Source organism: Physeter macrocephalus, chromosome 4 (genome assembly GCF_002837175.3).
Source record: "Physeter macrocephalus isolate SW-GA chromosome 4, ASM283717v5, whole genome shotgun sequence".
In the NCBI taxonomy this organism is placed as follows: Eukaryota; Metazoa; Chordata; class Mammalia; order Artiodactyla; family Physeteridae; genus Physeter; species Physeter macrocephalus.
In genome coordinates, this window is record NC_041217.1 from 94,596,661 (window position 1) to 94,611,118 (window position 14,458).

Here is a 14,458-nt window from a genome sequence, read left to right on the forward strand (position 1 = left end):
CCATTCTACTGTGGATGTAAACTTTTTAACCTTCTTGATTTGTATAGTAAAGTGCTTTCTAGACAGATTCTAACAACCCATACTCCTATTAGCATTGTTTGAGAAAGTCCATTTCACAATATCCTTGCCTACATTATGATCATTTTTTCAACTTTTTAACTAGTAAGATTGATATAACATTTGAAAGAAAGTTGTTTCCCTTGGCCTCTGAGTCACTGGCATTCTAGGTAAGAAAACACAAATCTAAAAAGGAAACATAATATTATTCTTGGTTCTGTTGTGGATTTTTCAATCTGGCCAAATATTTATGTTTTCCGTTAAAAAGAAGAGATTAAAAAAAGGACTGTTTGCTCTCACTCTACTTTCTCAAAATAGTAACATATAAAAAATAAGAACAGAGCACTGACAAGATGGTACCACCGGTGCAGGTCTCTGCGCTCATCAAGCTTGGCCGCTACTCCGCCCTGCTCCTCAGTGTGGCCTACAGAGAGAGCCAAGCGCTGCAATTACCTGAAACCCAGGCAGAAGAGGAGAGGAAGATAGCAGCTGAGGAGGAAAAGAAGCAGGATGAGCTGAAACGCATTGAGATAACCGGCAGGAACCCAAGAGGATGGCATATTAAAGTGAGCCTGCATTTCTCCGGAGCAATGTGGATGAGTAAAGCTTTCTGTGCTGTATGAAATTCATAAATAAATAAGCGAGCAGAGAAAGTCGATAAAGTTAAATATGCTAAATTGATAGTGAATACTAATTTGCTTATGCCTTTTGGTTCAACATTTGTTGAGACCCATTAGATGCCAGCAGGTATAAGGAATCGGGACTAACTCCAGAGACCTCACCCGCTGGTGGGGGACAAAGACTAGCAATCAGGCGACAGTGCAGCGCCATGTGCATTTATCCAAACCATGTGGGCCACCAGTGTTTCAGAAGCAGCACTATTTGTGGATTTTTAGAAAGGTAAGACAATACAGGTTACGTGTAACATGTAACACGTCCCGACAGAGCCTGAGGCAGCCTCCTATGCGCGAATACAGCAACATTTCTGTCGTAAAACAACCTCATGTTGTTTACAACCTCATAAATAGCCTCATGTCCGTTCTGCTCAGATTTTGCTGCCAATAAGTTTTGGCACCAGTTATAAAATAAACTTTTGGTTTTCAGAGCTTTTTGGATTTTGGAATTGCAGATAAAGGACTGTGGACTTGGAAAATGGTGTCACATTCTAGGAGACAGGTAAGAACAGAGTACTATGGAAATGTATGGGTATGGCACCCAACCCAGACTGGCAGCGGGCAGGAAGGTGAGTGGAGAGAAAATAGAGGTTGGCTCATAGGTGCCAATGAAATGCAAATATTTTATTGTATTATAGTTCCAGGGAGATGAGAGAGAAGTTGAGGAAGAGATGATTGTCTGATGATGAAATCTGACAGACTGTTTTTGAGTTTTTTTACTTTATTGTTGTGTTACAAAGTTAACAATGAAAATATTATTGTCAGGTCTATTCAATTTCCTTACTGATAGAATAAAAAATATTGCAAACAACATGGGAAGTAGCAGTACTTCATTTAAACACTCAGCTATTTCTTGCACGTCTATGCTAGAGTTCAAGGTTTTTATACTTTCTCACACTGTTCTCTCTCTGGTCTCTCTGGCCTCAGACAGGCTGTATGCTACACCACCATACAGAAATGGTTATCTCACTCTCGTGCCTGAAAACCTTTAAGAGCTCCCCACTGTGGGGGAAAAAAATTCTATATTGCTGTCTCTCTCTCTCAATATATGCTGTAGAGACCAGGAATGGGTCATCAACTTACAAACAAACTTGAGTAGCAGCACAGATACAAGGAAGCTTTATGAGGATGGCAAGCTTGGACAGGAGGAGCAAATAGGACAAATGCCAAGCTCAGGAGAGATGTATGAAGCAACATGAGATAGGCCAGTCAAGAACTTAACGCTGAAGATGCTTCTTGGAACTGAAGTGTATGGAAAGCAGATCTAGAACTGGAATCCCTTTAACATGGGCCTAGAATATCTCAACGTGTGAAATATTTACATGTGAAGAGTCACTCTAAAGTTTGTTTTGCTTAATATTTTTAAGCTTCTGCTTTTCCCAGCTTACTTGCACAAATTATTTGCACTATTTTTCAAGGCAGCCTTTCCTAAGTGAATGCAAAATCAGGACCTGATCAAGTTATACATTAGTCAATCAAAAGTATCCATTGCGAATCTATTAAAAAAGTGACCAGCACACGAGAGAAATCTTGAAGGTAGTCATTAGAAAATAGAATCAGGGAAATTTGAACCAATATGGTTTTACTATATTGTCTTATCATCTTATTGGATATAAAAAATATTTTTTAAAATCCTAGAAAACTATCAAATTGTTCAATAAGTAGACTACCTTTAAAATATTTTAAAGCTTAAGGGCATTCCTTAGTTTCCACACGGCAACGTATTTACAAATACAAAGTACAAAACATCAGCTATTCATTTTGCCTAGCTGGGACAAAGGGCACTGAATATTAAAGCTTCAAAAATGGTCGTTTGAATTGTATTATGACTATGCAAACCAGAGGAGCTTGGCTAAACATGAAAAATGCAAAATGCTTTTCATTTCTTGTTCCTTTACTCAAACTCTAAGATGAAGGCAAAGATAGAAAGAAAGATATCTAATGTCTCTTTCCCATTTCCTTTTCATATACCCTAAAATATGGTGGACCCTAATTCTGCTAGAGTAATGCCTCCCATCTCTGGATACAATACTTACCTAATTGGGAATTTATTTCAGTGACAATTAAAAAACAATCTATTCCATATGGAACCTAATTTTCCTGAAATAAGGTTGACATAAACCTTTGATTGTGAGTATACTGGGGAGGTAGGGGGTAAGGAGGAATTAAATTACTTCTTTGTGCAAACATAGGACTGCACTCCCTGAAATAATCTTATAATATTTGAAGACTGGTATAGCCCTGCAAGATAGGTTTTAAAGATTAGGAAAATAAGGCTCAGAGATGGAACTACTAGTCCACATGGAAGACACAGTTCATAGAAGGCCCAGTCAAAACCAGAATTCAAATCCTTGACTCCCTGCACAGTATGCTTTTATATCATATATGGTAGGAAATGCATTTTCTCAAATGTATTCATGCATTCCCTCATGCATTCATTCAAACAAATATTTATTAAGTAGTGATTTAGTCTTTAGTAGTACCTACTGAATGTCAGACACTGCACAGGAGATATAGCAGTAAACAAGTCATATAATAATCCCTGACCTTATAGACTACATTTAGGCGAAGACAGAAAATAAACAAGAGAAATAAGTAAAATATATAATAACTTCATTGGTGGAAGTACTACGAAGAAAAATAAAGCAAGAAGAGAGCCAAGGCACAAAGCAAAGGGAGACTGTAAGTTTAAATAGCTTGGTTAGAATAGCCACACTGGCAATGGCATTTGAACAAAGACTTAAAGGAAATGAGAGACTGGACATGTGGATATCCACCAGAAGAGCATTTTGGGAAGGAAAACAAGTGCAGAAGCCCTGAGTTGAGAGTGTATTTAGCATATTCAAGGAAAAGCAAGCAGAGTCGTGGTTGGAGCAAGGGGCAAGGCAGATAGTATAGCAGATTAGGCCACATTGTGTAGGACTTGTCTGGTTTTCATTCTAGGTGAGGTTGGAAGCCAGTGGAGAGTTTTCTTGTTTTTTTGCTTTTTTTTTTTAAAAGTTGAATCTTTTGTGGTTATACATCATTTCATAGTGGAGGTTTTTTTAAAAATTTTATTTATTTATTTTTGGCTGCGTTGGGTCTTCACTGCGGAGCGCAAGCTTTCTCTAGTTGTGGCGAGCGGGGGCTACTCTTCATTGCGGTGCGTGGGCTTCTCATTGTGGAGGCTTCTCTTGTTGAGGAGCATAGGCTCTAGGTGCGCAGACTTCAGTAATTGCACCACGCGAGCCCTAGAGTGCATGAGCTTCTGTAGTTGTGGCGTGTGGGCTCAGTAGTGGTGGCGCATGGGCTCTAGGGTGTGTGGGCTTCAGTAGTTGTGGTGTGCGGGCTCAGTAGTTGTGGCACACGGACTTGGTTGCTCTGCGGCATGTGAGATCTTCCCGGACCAGGGATAGAATCTGTGTCCCCTGCATTGGCAGGCAGATTCTTAACCACTGCACCACCAGGGAAGTCCCTGCCAGTGGAGAGTTTTGAGCAGGAGATTGACAGGATGTAAATTACATTATAGTTGTATCATGTTGGCTGCTCTTTGAGAATAATCTGGACATGCAATGGTAGAAGAAAGAAAACTGGTTAGAAATTATCAACAATAATCAAGGTGAAATGTGGGAGAGGCCAGAGTTACAGAAGAGAAAGTGTTGATAAGTGGTTAATTCTGGAGAGATTTTGAAGGTTGAGTCAACAGTATTTCTTGGACGTTTGGGTATGGGTATGAGAAGTGAGGAAAGGAGTCAAGGGTGATTCCAAAGTTTTTATCTGAGCAGCTAAATGAGGGAGTTTTCATTTACTGAAATGGGGAAGGCTGTATGAGTAACAGATTTGTGAATAGACCAGAGAATTCCGTTTTAGACATGCTGAGTTTGAGGTAGCATCTAAGACATCCAGATAGAGATCAAGAAGGGAGTAGTATGTACAAGTCTCGAGTTCAGGCAGGAGGTCTGGACTGGAGATATAAATTTAGGGGATCAGTAGCTTATACGTGATATTCAAGCTCAAAGACTGAATAAGGTCACCAGGGGAGCGATTATGGATAGAGAAGAGGCCAGAGGACTGAGCTCAGAAGCACTCCAATGTTTAGAGATTAGAAAAATGAGAAAGAACAGTCAGTGGAATGCAAGATTAACTATTTCAAATGCTGCTGCTGGCTTAACTGAAATAAGGATTGAAAACTGGCCACTGCATTTAGCAATGAGGATATCATTGGCCATCTGATCAAGTGCAGTGTCAGTGGAATTCTGGTTTGCCTGAGAGGAGTGGGTTCAGGAGTGAGGGGTGGGGGAAAGGAGTGGGAGATGGACAAGTGTCAGTTCCTATGCATTTGCCTTGATATTTCTACATGGTTGTTAAGTATAAAAAGTGTTTTAGAAATTATAACAATAACTTTTTATTGAATGCCCTTTCTATTATAGGCCCTGCGCTATGCACTTTATACATTTAAAAAAGAATAATTCCTTGCAACAAAATGTAGTTTACAAATGAGCAAAGTGATGATTAAAGAGGTTAAGTAACTTTCCCAAGGTCCCATGTTTGGTAAGCAGCAGAGTTGGAATTTGAATTTAGGTCTGTTTGACTCCAACCCTTCATCCTTAATCTCTGTGTTATGTTGCCTTTAAATATTACATAGCCATGTTACATAGCCAATTAACTATTAAAAAGCCACATAATACTGATTCTTTCCTGGGGTTAAATACAAACCTGGAAGAAAGAATCCAGAAAGGTAAAGGAAGCTCCTCTCTCCTTGTTGCTTAAGGTATTCTTAGCCTCTTGCAGGCATACCAGGCAGAACTGAACAGGGTTGTACATCATTTCAGCTGTCAGCCAACTCCCAGCAGGTCACTATACATGAAGCCCTCTTCAATATAAAATGGCTTGATAAACCAATTTTAGCAATATGGTTAAATTCAAATAACAACTTCCATTGGAAACAATTCATCCCTATGGCCATTAATGAAAAAGGAGAACCGTGGGATGTCTATAAGCCCAATAAGCCAAATATAAAGAAAGAAAGTAGTTTGCTTTCTTATCTGATGTCTATTTGCATGAAAAACAATGATATGCCTCAGCAGAGGAGGGTTTGTGGTAAACTGGGAAGAACAAATCTCATAATACCCTGTAGGCCCACTCCCTGTCCACACCCTCCATTCCATTTCGACTGGTATTTTAATTTACCCTCAGACTCAGCTATTGAACCTTCTGGCTTGGGCCCAGTGGCATAAGAGGAAGGTAGCATCAAACAGAATTGTGATGGAACTCCACATGGCTATTAACAGAAACGCCTAAGTATCATAACTGTCTCTGTTCTGAAAGCCTGAGTTTTATAATTCTGTTATATCTTGGCCCAAAATGAAAGAAAGAAAAATGTTAAAGTATCAATTAGACGTTTGTTAGGAACTAGTAAAGAAAATTATACCAGCTAGCTTTGAATTTTTTTGTGTGGTATTAGGGGAAAAAAAGCCCACTGCAATTCAATATGATAATCACGTATTAAGACAAGAAAAACAGAAGAGGGCTTCCCTGGTGGCGCAGTGGTTAAGAATATGCCTGCCAATGCAGGGGACACAGGTCGAGCCGTGGTCTGGGAAGATACCACATGCCACGGAGCAACTAAGCCTGTGAGCCACAACTACTGAGCCTGAGCTCTAGAGCCTGTGAGCCACAACTACTGAAGCCCGCGCACCTAGAGCCCATGCTCCACAACAAGAGAAGCCACCGCAATGAGAAGCCCGCGCACTGCAACAAAGAGTAGCCCCTGCTCGTTGCAACTAGAGAAAGCCCGCACACAGCAGTGGAGACCCAATACAGCCAAAAATAAATAAACAAAATAAATATTTATAAAAAAAGAAAAGAAAAACAGAAGAGCTAGTGAAAACATTTGGGGAGTTCTGAAAAGTTTACAATACATTACATTACATTTTGTTTACCTTTTCATTGCTACGCTGAGTGTCATGAAAGTATTTCCCTGACTTACCTGGATGCTCCAGCATATACAGAGCTGGGCAGGAATTTTTTCATACTTCTTTGCCAGCTAGAGAACATTTGGATGAATCAAGACCTCCCCTCTGGCTAATGGTCAGTAGTCTTCCAAAATCTGTTTACTTTATAAAAACAATCTGGTAGCTTTTGAGGTCTTGAGAAAGGATAAAATGCAACCTGTTAGGACTCGGGGAGGAGGGAGAGGAATTCTTGAAATATAAAGATTCGTCATATTTATAAGTTACCGATTTCACAGTTTAATGTGAGAAAAGGCAAAATGCAACTATTATGATTTAGTTAAAATAACAGATTACATTTACGCTTAGCTGAGGCGGTTCAGGAAAATGTGCACAGAGCCCTCTGACATAAGACTTCCTCTTACTCCGATGTCCTCGCTAACCCCCCCGCTCTAAAGCAAGACACCCGTTGACCTCATTTGTTTCCAAAATGGCTAGTTTTAAAAAATGAAACTGTTTCTCATTGAAAACTTTTTACTATATAGCTACATAATAAAAACTCAACCATCAACGTACATAAAATATATACACGCAGTGAATTCAACTTAAGAAAATTTCCCAAAATATTCATATAGGTTGTTTGGGACTAGACAGACAAAACAATAGCTAATTGAATTTTTCCCTTTCACCTAATTGTTTTTGGTCTTGGAAAGACATAGGCAGAGCTTGGCTAAACACCAGTCATTTATTTTCTATAGCTACAAAGAATTCACCATGCCCAGAGTGTGCTAGAATAAACAAGTTCAAATTGACATTAGAAATAATGCTACTAGTGATAGCATTTTAGCTGGAGAAAAAACTTTCTGGGATTCTCCAAAATTGTCTATAGAAAAAGAAGAACTGAAAAATGCGATGAAATGGAGTTTGTCAGATACATAGCACATAGGTTGAAAAAAGATCATGGACACAAGCTTATATAAAACAAGAAAATGAAACTACTTATAATAAATGAAAGAAAAGAAAAGACACGGTCATACCTGAATTAAGATCTCTACTTCTTTTTTTTTTTTTTTTTTTGTGGTATGTGGGCCTCCCTCTGCTGTGGCCTCTCCCGTTGCGGAGGACAGGCTCCGGACGCGCAGGCTCAGCGGCCATGGCTCACGGGTCCAGCCGCTCCGCGGCATGTGGGATCCTCCCCGACCGGGGCGCGAACCCGGTTCCCCTGCATCCGCAGGCGGACGCGCAACCGCTGCACCACCAGGGAAGCCCAAGAGCTCTACTTCTTGATGTCATATATATAAAATCAAATCTCACACTTAAATATGCTAGAGGACTAAATAACTGGTTGTCTTCTGCTTTGCTCTAAACCGAAGACAGTGTACAGTAGTTGGGGAAAAGCTTGTAATTACTGTTTCTTTTCTTTATAGAATACAGCTCATTTCTTTTCACTTCTCAGGAAAAAAGGTACCAGATTTTTTTAGGACTTTTTCCTCATCCCTCACCTCATCCCTAGACCCAGTTTAAGCCTTAATCCTTATCCCTTCAAAGAGTACAGCATTTCAATTCATTTCAAAGCATTGGATTGGTGCTGATGAGAGTAGGACCAAAATAAAAAAGAGATTAGCTATGCTGAGAAATGTCCATTGTAAGTTCTGCAAGAACAGTGAACCAACCAGCCAGCATATATTGAAGTTGCTTACCTCTGTTTACAGGAAATTGTACAAAGCACGGTACTGGAACAGAAGGGAATGGGGCATATGTCATAGACTTTGAAGATGGAGAAAAAATTTCTGTGTAAAATAAATTAAGGACCCTCCAAAGAAAATAAAAATTAATACATTCAAATATACATGCTTCACACATACACATAAACTGAGCAAATAAAAAAACTCCCTAAAACCTAATTTGAAAATACTATAAAACCTTATTTTGGCAGTTACAGTGTTCTATTCCTCTAAAAGAGTGATAATAAGTTTTATGCTATGCCCATGACAGCAAAGACAATTAATTGTTCCAAAGATCTGACCACTAAACAGTTTTTTAAAATATGAAAATAATTACATCAGCGTAGGGACTCTGGAAAATTTCTTCTCTGGTAATAAGGTCAGATAGACATTTCCTGTTTCACATTTCTAGTACACTTTGTCTTTTATACAATAATAGTATGAAACAATAGTTTGGCATGAGTTCAATGCATACTAAGAAATGCCCTGGCCCTTGAAGGCTGGGATGAGTCAGCCTCAAATGGCAAAAATCTCAATGACGACAAGAAAGGCAGACTGTCTGGGGTGTGGTGGCCCTAGAGAATAAGATTCAAGGAGCCAACCCATCTAGACTTCAATCTTTGATGTTTCTTGACCAGTGAAGAGCTCTTATGTTTAACAGCTACATGTGCACAGCATTTAGGCTTGTGTCTACATAACCTGGCTTTTTTTTTTTTTTAATTGCTTGCAAGGCAAACCTGCAATACAGAAAAAGAATGAGTTGGCATTTCCTCCTAGATTGTTAACCCAGATTGGCCATTGCTTCCATTACTCAACCTCCTGCTCTTGCTTTAAACAATCCAGGTGACAATGAGCTCTTTCCTACCCTTCACCAAACCTTGCCACCAACTGGGAATCCTTACCCTGTATCCATGGGCCTTTCTTACCACTATTTGAACAACATGAGACAAAGCCACCCAGCACTGGGCCCCTCAGAAACTTGGTAATTCACACACCCATCTTCCCTGATGCCAAACTGGGATCCTCAGTACATGCTGGCATCAAACAGCTCGTGCCAACTTGAGAATATTCAGGCCAGTCATTTCCAATGATATCGCTCATCTCTAATCTTCTGTTACTCAGTTATGGAAAGTAGATGAAGAAAGCATTCTAAAATAAATCAGAGGATGCAAGTTAACAATGGGACAAGCATACAGGTTAGGAGGGGCAGAATCTGAGCTGAGAAGTTACAAGCCAGAAGGAATGACAATGGAGGAAAAGGGTAGGCAACTGGGAGGAGGTTGCCTTTCTTCCAGTGCCAGAGAATGATAGGGGTGAGAAAGCTGGAGGTCCTCCTTGACCAAGCCTTCTCCTTCACTCTCCACACCCAACTCACCATCAAGTCTTCCTTGTTTTTTACTACAAGCGATAAAACCCCTGCTGTTTTCTTTTTCCCCCAAATAATAAAGTTTTATTTACTTATAAATAATACATATCTATTTTTAAATTTTAAAACAATATAAAAAGAGAAAAAAAACTAACAATCATCTCTAACCCTACTACCCAGAAATAAGCACAGTTTTAATATGTAGTGGAAAATCCTTATAGATATCTCTATACACACACGTGCACACTCCTGAACACACATACAATTTTATAGAAAGTGAGGCATGTTATACAAGGAGTTGGGTAACATTCTGTTTTCACTTAACAGGTCACAGGTATCTTTCTATTTCATAAGTATAGTTATACACAATCATTTTTAATGGTTACATAATGTTCCATTGATGGAGATATGTCATAATTTATTTAACAAATCTTTCATTGAAGGAAATTTTTTTCAATTTTGACTGTTATGACAGCACTGATACTAATACCTTGTATATATATATGTGCTATTATGAGAGTTTCTTTACTAATCTGATAATGAAAAATAGCTCCTGCTCTTTTATTTCTACTTTTTGATCTTTGGTGAGGTTTTAGCACTTTGTAGGCCAATTATATTCTTTGATGCATTGCTGTGTCCATTTTTTCTGTCAGAAAGCTTTTTATCTTATTGAGGCATAAGACCTCTTTGACTATTAGGACTATCAACCCTCTTATCTTTCATATCATTCATGTGTCACAAGTTTGTTAGTTTGTTTTCCAATTTGTCCCTTGCTTTACAAACAATTTTATTATGTTTTTTGCTGAAGTATTTAATTTTTACTTAGTCAAATTTCTTTCTTGGTTTAGTCCTGCTGATTTAATTTCCTACTATTCCTACCAGCACTAACTGAAATCAGATGCTTTATCATCTTTCACCCAGATAACTATAAAAATCTGAACTATTCTCCCTGATCTCTGTCTCCTGGAATCTACACTCCACACAGCTGTCAGAGAGTTCTTTTTAAAATGAAAATCTGGCCAGGTCATTCTTTTGTCTAAGACTGTTCTGTGGTGTGTGTCTCAAGTTGGGTATTTGTATGGCTTTTCCAAGAGTCAATAAAATAACAACTAACCATGGCAAATATTCCTGAAGCATTATTTATTTGCGAAGTTTTTTTGAAGAAAGAAAGCACATTATTCTTATTTTAAGAAAAACACAAATATGGAGCAGGATGCAAAATTCAAATGAATTTTTAAGATAAGCAAGAAGGTTTCAAAAACATATTAGTATTTAGGTGGAAATATTTCAAAAGCAATGGATATAGAGGATAACTCTTTAGTGCCTTAATATGTGTGGCAAGGAGTGCCTTGCCTTCACCAAAATCCATTGCCCTTTCCCAATTTGGTTGTCACATATCCTCTGATCACATAGATTTCCAAGCCTCCTTTGAGGTTAGGTGTGACTGTGTGATTGAATTCTGGCCCATGAAGATGGAAGAAATTACTGTGATCATACAATTTATTGTCCAAATCAGGACACTGTTGAGAGTGCGAGAAGACACTATTAATTGTTGTTCTAGGAATTCAAGCATAAATTGGGGCATCTGATCACCATGGGGAGAAGTGAAGTATGTCACCCCAAGGTGAGCCCAGGCCTAACTCCCCCCTCTCTTCTGCAGTCTGTTGACAGATGTGGAACATTCTAGTAGAAGATTCAGTGTCCTGGATTCACGTGGAATGCTTGCACTAAACTATTCCGAGAGTGAGAACACCACTTTCAGCATTTCAAACCACTGTAGGTGACAGCAGTTCTTATCCTGACCAGTGCAACGTGGAACACAAAGATTTCTGTGAAATGGCCTTTCCCTAGCTCTCCAGCCTTACCTTTCATCATTCTCTAGCTTGAATTTAAGCTCTAGCAAACGGAACTGCTTGCTCATACATTTTTAAATACCTATGTATATGTCAGTCTCTCTCACTAATCAGGGAACCCCTTGATGGCAAAAACTTAGCCTTAATTATCTGTGTAGCAAGTCACTAACTGGCACACAATACATTTCATGAATATCTGTGGAGTGAAGAAATATTTAGCCAAGTAAGAAGTAAATCTTTCAACAGTGGCTATTTCATGACCAGAACTAAAACTATCAGAACTATATACCACATGGAAGATCTTATATCTGCAAAGACATATATTCAAATACAACATTTTGGAAAAATGATCTACATACTTTTATAGCCCTAAAATATGAATGCAAAAATATTCTTCCTTTTAGCCTTCCGTGTTTCTTTATCTTCGCCTCATCCTGGCCCACCCCCCAGCCCTCCCCCCCTTATACAAACACAGACACACACATATTCTTTCATTTCCTGGGGGAATTTTTGACTTAATTAACGATAGTAGAATAAGTTTGAAGAAAAAGAAAGATTTTAAGTTCAGATCCTAATGCTGTTCAACAATCCCTACGTGAGGTGCTTTTGCTCAGCAGGGGGATTTATCTCTCCTGCTTTCCAAGATGATTAAGAGTTGATGTACAATTGACGATGATGTACACTAGAGCATGTTATCAACTCAAGAAAGGGGCTTTGCCTGCGTGATTTAATTAACATTAACGATAGTTAATCTGCACACACACAGCATAATGTCCTCTTAGCTCTAAGAAGGGGAAGGGCTTTCACCAGCTAGATTATGAAATATTGATTAATTCATGTATGCTGACATCCATCTAAAAATCGAATCATTCAACCTGTCACTTCTCCCCCTATCCACATACAAAAACATGATGGCAGTCCTGAGAAGAACAAAGGGAGTGATGAGGGTGTGAAAATGAGGAAGAAGCATAAGAGCAGAGAAAGAGAAACATTGCAAATGAAATATGTCAGGCTACAACCACAGACACACAACATCCACACGCAATCACACATACACACACACACAAAACACCCACTCTACTAATTAATGCAGCTTTGCTTTCACACCAAATATTGGGGAAACATTAATTCGAGAGAAATCTCGTTAATCCATTTCCCAGTTCGTTATTTATGCATCAATGCCAAGTTTTTGTTGGCCTGACATACGACAATCCTGTTCCAACGAAGATCTGATGCTGCACATTGCACAACAGTCACGGGGCTTTCCTGACTCTGTGGGATGGTATTCAGGATCTACTCAATTCACATGTTGTATATATTTGTGTCCTCTAATAAGTATTCTGTGATTATGAAATGTTCTTCAAGCTGACTACAATTGTTTCTTAGCTAATACTTCGTCCACCTCTGTCACAGGCACATTAGGAATTCTATTCAGCTGGAAAAAAGCAACACAACATTGTGAATGTGCTTAAAGCCACTGAATTGTACACTTAAAAATGGTTAAAGTGGTAAATTTAATGTGATATATATTTTACCACAATAAAAAAATTTTTAAGTGAAAGAGTATCTATAGATTTTTGAGAAAGTTATTCTAGGGAGTCTATAGATGTAAAACAAAACAAAAAAGTTTACAAGTTCTCAGACAGTCTTGAAAGACCTCAGAATGTATTTCCTCGTGTTCAGAGAAAATATTTTGAGATGAACTTCGGAATCCAGACAAACTCAAATGTGCTGTTTGCAAAGATTTGAGGAAAGCAAGGATGTTTAATGGCCTGATAAACAAGTATTAATTGAGCATCCACAAAATTCTTAACACTGTACTAGTTAATTTGGAGCTACCTATATTTAATTACATCTAGTCTCCTAACATATTATTCCCTATATTCCTTGCTCATTTCTTTGTCAATGTCTGGATGTCACAACTCCCTCTGACCCAAGTACAAGGAAATTTACTAGACTTGGAGTAGTGAGAAGGTAAAAGTTATGGGCTGCTTCCACTGATGGATAGCTTCACTTTTTCTACAGAGAATAAATCTCACTTTTGAGGAGTGCTTCAGATTCACAAAGCGCCTCATACTTAATAAACACGAGTGTCACCCTCTCAGTAGGGTGACAGTAAATGGCATCTAATACAGTAAACTTTTCTCAACCTTTGTATCAAGAGATCCAGTATTAAATGTTTTCAAATCCTATCTTCAAGGTACAAGCTGACTGACCCTGGAGTGTGCAAAGGAATTTTTAATCACTACCACACAACTGAATTCACTGCAATAGTTGTGTAGTATCAATCTGAGGTAGAATTCTGGCCAATAAATCAAAGTGAATTTTGAAACAAAGAAAAAATAGAGAAAGATTCAATAACGGCTCTAAGAATTATCTGATTCTTTGTCTAATTTTTCACCATGGAAATATTGGTAATTGACATTTTTATTTAAATAAAAGTAAGCCATTAATACCCAAAGACAGTTGCACACAACTGGTTGTTAAAATTTTAAGTCTTAATTTTATCTAGTGTATTTACTGAACAGGATAATTTACTTAAATTTTCTTCTTCATTTTATATCTGGTGGTATACATATTTATCCTATCAGCCTTCCAGTGAGCGGTTGACTGGGAGCAGTCCAGCCTGCAAGAGACCAAGGAAGAAGATAGGAGTGCTTCTTGCCCAGCACTATATAATGTGCGGAATGCGAGGGAAAACATCAAAGGCTATCTAAGGAGAGACTGATGAGAGAAATACCTCTCGGTGTCCAAATGTTCATCAAAGAAGGGGCTCTAAGTTGGTTAGTGAGATCCTTGCTAGGAAACCAAGTGGCTGGAGAACAAGATTCAGCAGTTGGTCCAAACGGCTGCA

The 14,458-nt window shown here is 38.6% G+C and overlaps 1 protein-coding gene across 1 annotated transcript; it reads left to right on the forward strand.

The window, feature by feature from the left end:
• The first annotated feature begins 410 nt into the window (after positions 1-410).
• LOC112063836 (ATP synthase subunit e, mitochondrial-like) lies at positions 411-9,543 on the forward strand. The gene is made up of 2 exons (XM_024119607.1): positions 411-594; positions 9,521-9,543. The coding sequence occupies exons 1-2, from the start codon at positions 411-413 to the stop codon at positions 9,541-9,543; spliced, it is 207 nt and encodes a 68-aa protein (XP_023975375.1).
• Positions 9,544-14,458: the final 4,915 nt, after the last annotated feature.